The sequence below is a fragment of the Bison bison genome, unplaced genomic scaffold (genome assembly GCF_000754665.1).
Source record: "Bison bison bison isolate TAMUID 2011002044 unplaced genomic scaffold, Bison_UMD1.0 scf7180017864057, whole genome shotgun sequence".
Lineage (NCBI taxonomy): Eukaryota > Metazoa > Chordata > Mammalia > Artiodactyla > Bovidae > Bison > Bison bison.
The window spans coordinates 3,744,451-3,757,590 of NW_011494629.1; the positions used below are offsets into that span (position 1 = coordinate 3,744,451).

At 41.4% G+C, this 13,140-nt stretch overlaps 1 protein-coding gene across 2 annotated transcripts; it reads left to right on the top strand.

Annotated features, from left to right (window-relative positions):
- Positions 1–1,060: 1,060 nt before the first annotated feature.
- On the top strand, positions 1,061–7,359 carry CTSV (cathepsin V). 2 transcript variants are annotated; one of them, XM_010836000.1, is made up of 8 exons: positions 1,061–1,215; positions 2,587–2,723; positions 3,087–3,209; positions 3,313–3,459; positions 3,568–3,792; positions 4,466–4,631; positions 5,184–5,301; positions 6,032–7,359. In XM_010836000.1, the coding sequence occupies exons 2-8, from the start codon at positions 2,598–2,600 to the stop codon at positions 6,129–6,131; spliced, it is 1,005 nt and encodes a 334-aa protein (XP_010834302.1). In that variant the 5' UTR covers positions 1,061–1,215; positions 2,587–2,597; the 3' UTR covers positions 6,132–7,359. The 2 variants fall into 2 exon arrangements, with proteins under 2 accessions (XP_010834302.1, XP_010834303.1); XM_010836001.1 differs by lacking the exon at positions 1,061–1,215 and adding an exon at positions 1,222–1,382.
- The last annotated feature ends 5,781 nt before the right edge of the window (positions 7,360–13,140 follow it).

The following is a 13,140-nucleotide window of genomic DNA, read 5'->3' on the forward strand; positions in this document are numbered from 1 at the left end:
TTTTAACTAAGTTTTCAAATCGATATGCACTATGACTATTTTTGTTATATACATATAAAAGAGTTATGGGTGAGTGGTTGAGGGTGTTTATTTTCTAAAATACATTTTCTATAACGAATGTTTCTTATATAATTTTTAAGTAACTTTTTAAAAAGTTTCTGAATTAATTTCCTCAAATCTTTAGCTCTCTATTTTTTCCTCTATCCAAAACTTTTCTTTTAACCATGTAAACTTATATCCTAACATTAAACATAATTAAACCACTGATTTTAGAAGTGGATTTCTTACAACTCAAGAGAAGTACTTTGAATACTTCTCTTGAAGTAAGATAGTCTATCCTTCTCTTGAAGGAAGACAATAATCCAGAAAGTGGGGAAGCAAAAGTGGTTTCCACCCTTTTTCCTCGACTCTTCTCATTTTTATTAAGACAAATTTTCTGTAAATAGCTCATTTCTGTTGGTTTTAAGACAGGCTTGAAAGGCGAGAAGACCCCCTGACTGGGAAAAACAGGACAGGGGCTTAACAAAATGCACTCCGTCTCTGCAGACCCACCCAGCCCATCCCTTTGCCTCCTGAGTTTTGGGCACAAGCTTTGAGGAAATGCCATTCCGCTCTGATTCTTCTCAAATTCAGCTGGTACCACCCTCAACCCGGGAGGGAACACGTCTGCCTGCGGGCTCGGGGTTCCTCCAGGCTGCCCCACCTTTGCTGTTGAATAAGCGGGAATCCCTAGACAAGACAGTTCTCAGTGCTCCCGCAGATTTTCACCAAGGACTAAAGGAGGTACAGAGTTACACTGAAAATCCAGTTGGGGCTCCCTGTAACCTTCTTTTTGTGAACCCAGCCGAGCATAGGAATTCGAGGTAATTAGCTGATGTTGGTCCCCAGGAAGGCGCCGGACCCCTCCTCAACACTGCCCACGGACCCCCAGCTCTTCGTAGTCGGTCCCATTGAGGCTGGGACGGCCTTCCCTGGGACAAGTTGGAACAGAGTCGCATCACGCGCCCAGAGTACCCACGCCTGGAGGCCCTGCCCGCTGACCAGCTCAGCCAATCGCTGCGCGGGCAGGCGGGAGGGGCGGGGCCGGGCGGGCCGCAAACCCAGGCCTTAAAGGCTGAGTCAAGCGCGACCTGGCCAGCACCTCGGGCCTCGGCGACCTTTGGAGAGATAAACGTGCGACCGTGGAGTGCGCCTGCGCAGCTTTGGAAGCCGCAGGTCAGGAACCCAGTAGGGCTGAGGCGGGTCCGGGCCAGAGACTGGAGGAGGCGATATCCAGGGACTCCGGGGAGGGAGTAGGCGCGACCTCCAGGAAACAACAGCGTCTATCCGCCGGGAGTTAACGAAGTTGGGTCGGCACTGCCTCGAGCTTTGGCCTCCTTGAGGTGGTGAAGGGGGAAGGGCTATTTTGGGGAAACCCAGGGCGAAGCTGAGACCACAGTGGGTACTAGGCCGGTCAGTCTCTGGGCACAAAGTCCCGGTGGATCGCTGTAGTCGGACCTCCGAACGTAGGGTTACGGGACCAGTCGCTCGCTGCGCCACCGTAAACATCCTCTGGAAGCGACTGGCTAGTGTGGAGGAGGCCTGAGAGTGGGGCGGCAACGTTCCTGGGCTGGCCCCACCTGCAGCGCTGGTGCGAGCTCAGCCCGGCAGGGTTCTCCGAGCCCTAGGAGTCAGAGTCGGGCCCTGTCTGGCACGAGAACTGGGGCTGAGGTCGCCGTCGTGATCGCGTGCCAGTTGGAGGGAGAGAGAAGGAGTGTGGGCTACACAGGACAAGGGGAAAGACGGGTGGAGGGCTGGTGCACTTCGGCCCATTTTGTCTTGGGGAGGCTTTTCAGAAAGTTTTCAAGTAGCGGAGATTCGAAGGTGTAACTCTCCCTCTGCCGTATATTAATCAAGAAGAAAGGTGTGAGGTAGCACCTAATTTTTCGGAATTCACGTCTGTCCCTACTTTGGATCAGACGTCCTGATAAATAAAATTTTTCGTCACCTCCGTACCTTCTTCAGTAAGTAACCTGAACCAATGGTTTCTTAGCTATTATTGTCTGGACTCCTACCCGTAAGATGGCAGAGACCCGTGCGTGCCTGCGTACATGTGCATTCAGTCTTGTCCGACTCTGCGACCCATGGACTGTAGCCGCCAAGCTCTTCTGTCCATGGAATTTTCCAGGCAGGAATATCTAAGTGGGTTGCCATTTCCTTCTCCAGAGGATCTTCCCGACTGAGGGGTTGAACTGGAGTCTATTTGGTCTCCTTCATTGGCAGGCGGGTTCTTTACCAGCTGAGCGATCCTTACCATGGTGAATTTTCAGTGCACTCATAGTGAAGTCGGTTTCAATTCCTATAGCACTTGTCAGCCTGTTTTTTCAATTTGATGGCTGAACCAAAAAGTAATAATTTTGTGTAATATTTTATCTGTTTTTCTCCATCTGTATCTTTAACCTTTTTCTACAGACCTTTCATAAATATTTGAGAAGATCATTTAAATGTTCTCAGTCCACTATAGTAGCTGTAACATCTCAGAAGAAAGCATTTTTTATTTAAGGATTGGCCTCATCAAATACTTACTAATTTCTTTTTCTTTCTTAGGTTTTTGAAATATGAATCCTTCATTCTTCCTGACTGTCCTTTGCTTGGGAGTAGCATCAGCTGCTCCCAAACTTGATCCAAATTTAGATGCACATTGGCACCAGTGGAAGGCAACTCACAGGAGGTTATATGGCATGGTTGGTAACATCTGAAATATCCAGAGGGACCCCCACAGAGAATGGTCTGTGCTGTTGGTCTGAATAGTTTCTGGAGTAGTTTTGTCAACTTTGACCAAGGTGGTAACTTAATAGCATATATTTCTGAGCACAGCATGGGCATTCCTGTGTGGGAGTTTGGAGAACAGCTCCCAGAAGTATAGGTAACTTAATAGCATATATTTCTGAGCACAGCATGGGCATTCCTGTGTGGGAGTTTGGAGAACGGTTCCCAGAAGTATAAAGCCATTCCTGACAATTTTTCTCTGTCTGAAAATCCATTTGGTGAACATGGGTTGGGTTTTAAGGAGAAATAAAAATGATCAATTATATGTTTACATCTAGAATGAAGAAGAATGGAGGAGAGCAGTGTGGGAGAAGAATAAGAAAATAATTGACCTGCATAATCAGGAATACAGCGAAGGGAAACATGGCTTCCGCATGGCAATGAATGCCTTTGGTGACATGGTGAGTGTGGCATGAGTTGCTGAATTTTTTGTGCCTCCTCTCCTCTGTACTTTAGCAAAATAACTTCTTCCTTTTTCTACATTTTATTTACTTTTCCTTAAAGACCAATGAAGAATTTAGGCAGGTGATGAATGGTTTTCAAAATCAGAAGCATAAGAAGGGGAAACTGTTCCATGAACCTCTCCTTGTTGATGTCCCCAAATCTGTGGATTGGACTAAGAAAGGCTATGTAACTCCTGTGAAGAATCAGGTATGACAGTATTCAAATCCAGGTCTTCTAACTTAGGAGTGTTTGGGTATATAGATTGTTGTTGGTCTTTGTATCTGGCTTGTAAACTGATGGCTCTTTTATTTTCAGGGTCAGTGTGGTTCTTGTTGGGCGTTTAGTGCCACTGGTGCTCTTGAAGGACAGATGTTCCGGAAAACTGGCAAACTTGTTTCACTGAGTGAGCAAAACCTGGTGGACTGCTCTCGGGCTCAAGGCAATCAGGGTTGCAATGGTGGCCTAATGGATAATGCCTTCCAGTATATTAAGGACAACGGAGGCCTGGACTCAGAGGAATCTTATCCATATCTTGCAACGGTAAAAGGAGCTCCTTATCTTGTCATTACAGCTCTGCTTTCTAACATTTTCAGAGATAAGAGACACCTTATTCAGCATTCACATTTTAGATGCAAACTGTTAGAACCGCCATTATAAATTATCAGCTATTGCAGAGGTCTCTGATTTTAGATGGTTAACATAGTTTGTCTTCTATGCAACATGGAGAATATGTGTGCCATTTCTATGCATGCATGCGTGCTAAGTCACGCCAGTCATGTCAGACTCTTTATGACATCATGGACTGTAGCCCGCCAGGCTCCTCTGTCCATGGGATTCTCCAGGCAAGAATACTGGGGTGGGTTGCCATGCCCTCCTCCAGGGGATCTTCCTAACCCGTGTCTTATTATGTCTCCTGAATTGGCAGGTGGATTCTTTACCACTAGCGCCAGGTAGGAAACACCATTCTGTATATAATGCATATTTCTCCATAGTGAAAAATTTATTATGGCCAGGTAGATCTTAATGGCCTCATTGAAGAAATACCTACTACTTTTTCAACTTCAAACCAATCAGTAGCATTTTTCTGGGCTGCTTTATAACAAAATTGACTTAGAAATCATTAAGTTGCAAACTGCTGAGTCTTAATGGTCCTAGAATTCATGTTGCCCAGGAGGTGAAGTAATCAAGTCTTTTTCCCCTTTACCTTTAAAAGGACACAAATAGCTGTAACTATAAGCCTGAGTGTTCTGCCGCCAATGACACTGGCTTCGTTGACATCCCTCAGCGGGAGAAGGCCCTTATGAAGGCAGTGGCAACTGTGGGCCCCATCTCTGTTGCTATTGATGCAGGCCATACATCCTTCCAGTTCTATAAATCAGGTAGGTGTTTGTCTTTTATTATAGAAATTCAGGCAGTCAAAATTGGAAGACACCACCATGATTGACTTTGGCATGGAGTCCTGTTTTCTAGGACTAAAGAATTTTGAGTGTATTCATTTAATAACGGTGTTTCCATTTGACATTATACTTTAAGCATTTTCTCATGATGACAAACTCTTCATAAATATTTTTAAATGGCTATGTAATTAATTCTTTATATACAACCTATATGTAACTATTCTTCAATTGTTGGGCCCTTTTTCAAAGTGTTTTACTATTATAGTTAGAACTGTAAAGAATCCAATAGTTCAAGTATTTTTTTAAGTGCAAAATTTATCTATTTTGTTGAATTTTGTTGATTTCTAGTAAGTTGAGTTTTTATTTTTATTTTTCATCAGTCATTTTTGGTTGACTGTTTAAGTCTTATTTGGAATTTGTTTATGACATTTCTTTGAATTTTGAGATGCTTCTCTTTTAATTAGTCGATAGAATGGGTTACTTTCATGTGTCACTTGGAGCTCCTTATCCCAACACTGAATTTTACTCTCCCAGGTATTTATTATGATCCAGATTGCAGCAGCAAAGACCTGGATCATGGTGTTTTGGTGGTTGGCTATGGCTTTGAAGGAACAGATTCAAATAACAATAAATTCTGGATTGTCAAGAACAGGTATAAAACCCCAAATGTTATATTTTAAATTGAAAAGGGAAGTATTTAATTACAGGTACAAAAATTCTGAAATCCCAGAAAGTCTTTCTCCTTGTTAGAATAAACAGAGAAGTACTAATATGTGATTATAAGATTCTTTAGTGAGTTTGTTGGGGTTATTATGTATTTGTAACATTGCATTTTTAAATTCTGAAAATTTTCTTAATTCAGAAACACATTTAGCCCAAGGGTTTTAGATAAAGAATTTTTCACCTGTAGAGTTGAGAGCTGCCTTCCTTTTTCTGTCTCTAATTTTTGAACAAGGAATAGTGGGCAAAAAACATTTGCCTCTGCTGATTGTTTCAGTCTGAAAGATTGTCCAAGAGTCCAGTGGCCTCTGTGCATCCTTTCTTTCTATTATCATTTGATGTCCTGCCATTGCATTTTACTCCCAGTGATTAGAGGTCTGTGAGGGTTGTAAGAATCAATTTTCACAGCTAAAGCTCTTTAAAGTGAGGTGTAAGATAGCCTGTGGAGATGGACTGCTACATTGGAATCTCAGTTCTGCCTCAATTTCTTACCTTAAAAAGTAAAGATAAGGACCCACAGGAGTAATATAAATATATGTAACAGAACTTACAATTGTACCTAATACATGATAAGTACTGTTTTAATTATTAGTTGTTATTATTAATGAAACTAATGTGTACTTGATTCTTTGTATAAAATGGAAAACATGTTCTTCTTTCAGTTGGGGTCCAGAATGGGGCTGGAATGGCTACGTGAAAATGGCCAAAGACCAGAACAACCATTGTGGAATTGCCACAGCCGCCAGCTATCCAACTGTTTGAGCTGATGGATGGTGATGGTAGAGGACTTGAGGACAGCCTATCTGGAGGAATTTTATCTTAAAACTGACCAAACCCTTACTGTATAAGATCATACACTTGAATCATTGAGGATCCAAGTTGTGATTTGAATGCTGTGACATTTTTATAAGGGTAAAATGTTACCACTACTTTAATTACTATTATAAATAGCTTTATAATGTTGAAGACTCATTGCTTAACTCTAAGACTTTTGAATTTTCATTTTTTAAAAGGATATATAAAACTCTGCCTTTTACAATAAATTTTAATTCAATACATAAAGGTGGAACTTTTTCTTTTTAATGCATTAACTTGTAGTAGTTGGAGTATATAATTGGCCTATAAAGACATAAGTGACTATGTCAATGTTGCATTAGGACTAGACACTGGGTGACTTTGCAAATATTTTAGTTTTAAATACGCATATTTTATGTCAACTGTGTTACCTAGTGTTTCCAAAAGTAAATTTAATGGTTGTGATTAACAGATTTTCAGGTGCTTGTTAATAACTGGAGAAATGTGTTCAAGATCCATAAGAAATGAGGCTGAGCTACAAGAATAGTCGTCTGGCCTCAGAAGACTGATGAGATCACTAGGGCACACTTGGGCTTAGCTACCTAATCTCTGAATTAAAGAACCTCAGAAAGGAACAAAAGAGGCTAATCATATGGCTCTACAGTGACTACAAATAAAACAGTATTTTTGTATACTTAAAAGATGGGAAGGAAATATGCCAAACTTCTGGATGAATTAGGGATGATTATTTTCTTTAAGCTGTTCTGAAGAAACCATGTATTTTTATTAGGAGAAAAATTGTAAAAATATATGTACATTTCCTGCAAGCTAAAGAAGCACGCATACATGTTTTAAAAGTCTCATGTTCCCAGTCAAGGAAATACAAAGAATGCGCTGCAGAAGTATTTAATTTAGCCATAATCTATTGTGAAGGAAATAAGAGATGGAGGACAACTGGAACCTTATATCCCACAAAACCTTTAATAGTCTTTGTCCACAGCCATTTCTGGAAAATGCAGTTTATCACATTCAGTCAGGCTTCCCTTCATCTTACTTTACAACAGCAGGCTAACTCAGTGCTGTCTACAGACTCCTGAAACAACTGAAGACTAAACAAACATGTAGATGCTAAATTGAGTGAAAGTATGATGGATTTTTATTTAAATAATAAAGTTTCAAGTCTGTCAAAGCAGAATACCTCCTGTAGATGTCTAAATTGTATTTTAGTATATTTGATGTTTCTATAACTTTAGCTTGCAAAAAGTTCCAAACCACATCTGTCATCTAACAAGATTTTTTTTTCAGAGGAGACAATAGACTTGAAATAGAGCTGGAAGCAAATTTGATCATCACAAAAATCTGAAGTACAAACTTACTACAAGTAGTTCCTATAGTCCAGATATTTGAATAGTTCCTTATAATAGTTAAATTGCAAAGGAAGTAAAGAAAGATGAGAGAGAATTCAGCAAATTAGTTTATGTGGGTATGTAGCTCTAACGCTTGCATGCATGTACGCTAAGTCACTTCAGTCATGTCTGAGTCTCTGCAACCCAGTGGACTGTAGCCCACCAGGCCCCTCTGTCCATGGGATTCTCCAGGCAAGAATATGGAGGGTTTTACTATGCCCTCCTCCAGGGGACCCAGAAATGGAACCCATGTCTCTTACATCTCCTGCACTGGCAGCAGGTTCTTTACCACTAGTGCCACCTGGGAAGTCAAAGGGAAGGGAAGGGCTCTGTAATAAAGCTTCATTCATAGCACATACTTCAGTCAGTATGTATTGAAGGTATCTGGGGGCTTCCCTGTGACTCAGCTGGTAAAGAATCCACCTGCAATGTGGGAGACGTGGGTTTGATTCCTGGGTTGGGAAGATCCCCTGGAGAAGGGAAATGCTACCCACTCCAGTCTTAGGGACTGGAGAATTCCATAGACTGTAGTCATGGGGTTGCCAAGAGTCAGACATGACTGAAGCAACTTATGCAGGCATGCAAGTGTTAGAGCTACATACCTATATAAACTGTTTTTACAAATTCTTAAAATTTGTAAACATTTTTTAAATCCTTAAAATCAAGTGTAGCCTGCCTATTTCTGTTAATAATTGGTGATTGACAAAAGTTAGAGCAAAAAGGCCACATTAAGTGTTTTGCATGTAAAATTTGAATTTGGTCATATTTTCTAATCTTAGTTACCTTTTGACTGGTATATGAAAAGCAAAGGAAAACTTCTGGGATTTAGAAAAGCAAATATTAGTGATATCTTCACTTTAAGCAGTGGAGAAGGAAATGGCAACCCACTCCAGTATTCTTGCCTGGAGATTCCATGGACAGAGGAGCCTGGTGGGCTCCAGTCCATGGGGTCACAAAGAGTTGGACATGACTGACCGACCATCACTCACTCACCGACTCACTTTAAGCACAGAATTTCACAAATGTCCATGATCATCTCTATTTCTAAATAATAAACTATTGCCAAGAGCTACTCCATGGTCTTGTTCCTTAGTACCATATTTTGAAACTTTTGTAGTTTATGTACATTCAAGTATTAAAATCCCACTTTATGTGACAACACTGGATGGGCTCTGGGGGCACGGGAGTAAAGCAAACAGTCACAGTCCCTCCATCATGGAGCTCACATTCTCATGTTGCTGAGCCTATGCATAACCTCCATCCCGGCCACAATGGCCACTTTGTTCACAAGCCCATTGGCAATGATAGGAGTGGCTGGGTAAAGAATCTGGTATCCACAGCACACTTCATCCTATTCACTTGATTTACTGAGGTCACCCTTAGGTGAGCATTCACCTAGGACTCAAATATACTTATGCTTTTTGCCCATTCAGAGAGCTCTATCCACATACCTCTTCTCCAGACCTCTATGTTGTCTCCAGACCAATTTTCCAGTTATGTTCCAGATCTCTGATCATCCAGCCAAACCGTGGCCACAGTCCATGGATCAGTATATACTCCTGGCCATTTTTCCTTCTAAGCAAAATGAACAAGATGCTCAACATTCTGCTTACAGGGAGAATTATCCTTTGTTCCTGTCCTAGGAATGTCCCAGAAAAGGACTTTAGTGCTGCAGCTGTCCATTTCACTTGGCGCCTGTATATCATGCAAAACCTTCTGTAGCCCATATTTAAACATTCATTCTCTACTAAGACCCAGTAGCAATATAAAAGCTATTTCTCAAAAGCATAGTTATCCACAGAGGATACCATGACTTTGTTCCAAAAGCCAAGGGTCTGCATTAAGATTTGCCTATCAGAGTCTCAGTGATTCCAAATAGCATCTCTCTTTGCTACTGATACTTTAAACACAATTAGATCTACTGGATCACTTAGCTCAAGTGGCAGAGCAGCTTACATGGCAACATTGGCATCCTGGACTTGTTAGAGAATCTTGTTCTGTTGTTCAGCTGCCCAGTCATGTCTGACTCTGCAACACATGGACTGCAGAACACCAGGCCTCTCTGTCCCTCACCATCTCCAGAAGTTTGCCCAAGTTCACGTCCCTTGCCTCAGTGATGCCATCCAGCCATCTCATCCTCTGATACCCTCTTCTTCTGCCATCAATCTTTCCCAGTACCAGGGACTTTTCCAATGAGTCAGCTTTTCACACACATCAAATGACCAAAACACTGGAGTTTCAGCTTCAACATCAGTCCTTCCGAGTATTCAGGGTTGATTTCCCTTAAGATGGATTGATTTGATCTCCTTGCTGTCCAAGGGACTCTGAGGAATCTTCCCCAGCACCACAATTTGAAGGCATCAATTCTTTGGCACTCTGCCTTCTTTATGGTCCAGCTCTCACAACCATACATGACCACTGGGAAGACCATAGCCTTGATTATATGGACTTTTGTTGGCCGAGTAATGTCTCTGCTTTTCAACACACTGTCTAGCTTGTCATAGCTTTCCTGCTAAGAAGGAAATGTCTTCTGATTTCATGGCCGCAGTCATCATCTGCAATGATTTTAGAGCCCAAGAAGTGGAAAGCTGTCACTACCACCTTTTCTCCCTCCATTTGCCATGAAGTCATGGGGCCGGATCACATGATCTTAGTTTTTTTAGTATTCAGTTTTAAGCTGACTCTCACTCTCCTCCTTCACCCTCATCAAGAGTCTCTTTAGTTCCTTTTCACTTTCTGCCATTAGAGTGGTATCATCTGCATATCTGAGGTTGTTTATGTTTTTCGCACCTATCTTGATTCCAGCTTGTAACTCATCCAGCCCAGCATTTCTCATGATGTGCTCAGCATACAGATTAAACAAGCAGGGTGACAGCAGACAGTTCTGTCATACTTCTTTCTCAATCTTGAACCAATGAGTTGTTCCATACAGGGTTATAACTGTTGCTTCTTGACCTGCATACAGGTTTCTCAGGATACAGGTAAGATGGTCTGGTATTCCCATCTCTTTAAGAGCTTTCCACAGTTTATTATGATCCACACAGTCAAAGGCTTTGGTATAGTCAATGAAATAGAAGTAGATGTGTTTCTGTAATTCCCTAGCTTTGTCTATGATCCAGCAAATATTGACAATTTGATGTCTGACTCCTCTTCCTTTCCCAAACTCAGCTTGGACACTGGAAGTTCTTGGTTCTCATAAAGCTGAAGCTTAGCATGCAAGATTTTAACCATGACCTTACTAGCACGGTGGGGCTCAGCTGGTAAAGAATCTGCCTGCATTGCAGGAGACCTGAGTTCAATCCCTGGGTTGAGAAGAGCCCCTGGAGAAGGGAAAGGCTACCCACTCCAGTATTCTGGCCTGGAGAATTCCATGGACTGTATAGTCATGAGGTTGCAGAGTTGGACACGACTGAGCAACTTTAACTATCACTTTAGTAGCATGGGAGATGAGTGCACTTGTGTTTGTCTGAGTCCCACTCAAAACTAAGCTATTTGGGTTGCTCAATCAATGGACCAAAGTAGCTTGCCCAAATGAGAACTATGCTGCCTCTAAAATCCTAAGAAGCACACTAAGCATTGGGCCTGCCTCTCTTTTGGTTATAAGAGGGGCCAGATGAAACAACTCATCCTTCTTCTTAGAAGGGATATCTTGACAGGTTCAACTGAACAACTAGAAATTTAACTGAGATGAGGAGCCACTGAATTTTTGTAGAATTTATTACCCACCCTTTGTGAAAGTGTCTCCACTAATGGGACAAATAAGTCTATGGTAGTTGCTACTTCTTGCTCACTAGTTTAACATAATGTCACCAGTGTAATGAATCAGTATGATGTCTTGATGAAGGAAAAGACAATCAAGACCCATGCAATCTAAATTATGAAATAGAGCTAGAAAGTTGATATATACCCAAGGCAAGACAATTATAATGTATTACTGACCTTACCAGTTGAAGACAAACTGTTTCTAGTGATCTGTCCTAATATGAATGGAGAGAAAAGCATTTGCCAAATTAATATACTGTATACCAGGAACTAGGGGATTATTAATTTGCTTAAGCTACTTAACAGAACATCTGGAACAGCATCTACAGTTGGAATTACCACCAGGTTACATTAATGATAATTCACTGTATGTCCCCTAGATACATCTGTTTTCTTCACAGGTCAAATAGGCAAGTAGAATGAGAAGGGGGTGAAAGTTACAACCCCTGCAACCATCAAGTTCTTGATGGTGGTACTAATCATTGTAATCTTGAGGGAATGAGTCATTCCTTTTGGTTTATTATTAATATTGTGCTTGATAGAGGCAGTTCTAGTGGCTTCCAATAGGCTTTTCCTACCATAATAGCCCTCAGCCCACATGTAACCCCTTCATGAATCACAACTTTGTCATGGTGAAGGGACTTGCATAACTCAGTGAAGCCATACCATGCAGGGCCACCCAAGAAAGATGGGTCATAGTGAAAAGTTCTGACAAAATGTGCTCCACTGGAAGAGGGAATGACAAACCACTTCAGTATTCTTGCTGTAAGAACCCCATGACCAGTATGAAAAGGCAAAAGTATATGATACCAGAAGATGAGCCCCACAGGTTGGAAGTTTGCTATTGGGGAAGAAGGGAGAACAATTAATAATAGCTCCAGAGAGAATGAAGAGGCTGGGCAAAAGTGGAAAAAATGCTCAGTTGTGGATGTATCTGGTGGTGAAAGTAAAGTCTGATGCTATTAACAATACTGCATAGGAACCTGAAATGTTAGTTCTATGAACCAAGGTAAATTCGATATGGTCAAGAAGGAGATGGCAAGAGTGAACACCAACATCTTAGGAATCAATGAACTAAAATGGACAAGAGTGGGTGAATATAATTAATATAACCATTATATCCATGACTATGGGAAAGAATCCCTTAGAAGAAATGAAGTAGCCCTCATAGTCAACCAAAGAGTCTGAAATGCAAGACTTGGGTGCAGTCTCAAAAATGACAGAATGATCTCAGTTCATTTCCAAGGCAAACCATTCAACATCGTAGTAATCCAAGTCTATTCCCCAACCACTGATGCCAAACAAGCTGAGACTGACCAGTTCTATGAAGACTTAGAAAACCTTCTAGAACTACAGGGGGTTGGAATGCAAAAGTAGGAACTCAAGAGATACTTGGAGTAACAGGCAAGTTTGGCCTTGGGTACAAAATGAAGCAGAAAAAAAGGTAATAGAGTTTAGAAAAAAAAGGTAAGAGTTTTGTCAAGAGAACAAACTGGTCATAGCAAATACCCTCTTCCAACAATAAAAAAGACAGTTCTATACATGGACATCACCAGACAGTCAATACCAAAATCAGATTGATTATATTCTTTGCAGCCAAAAATGGGAAAGCTCTATACAGTCATCAAAAAAAGACCTGGAAATGACTGTGTCTCAGATCATGAACTCCTTATATCAAATTCAGACTTAAATTGAAGAAAGTAGGGAAAACCACTAGACCATTGAGAGAGTCATTTCCTAGGCAGGTTGATAAGAAGTCTAGGGGTCCCCAAGGAGACAGGGGTCTGGAATTCTCAAGGAGGAAGAAA

Excerpts from the sequence above, each read along its gene's own strand:
- CTSV (XM_010836000.1), top strand. The coding sequence starts at position 2,598 with ATGAATCCTTCATTCTTCCTGACTGTCCTTTGCTTGGGAGTAGCATCA. Across the intron at positions 3,793-4,465 it reads CTTATCCATATCTTGCAACG|GACACAAATAGCTGTAACTA; the intron begins GTAAAAGGAGCT and ends TACCTTTAAAAG. Across the intron at positions 5,302-6,031 it reads TTCTGGATTGTCAAGAACAG|TTGGGGTCCAGAATGGGGCT; the intron begins GTATAAAACCCC and ends TTCTTCTTTCAG.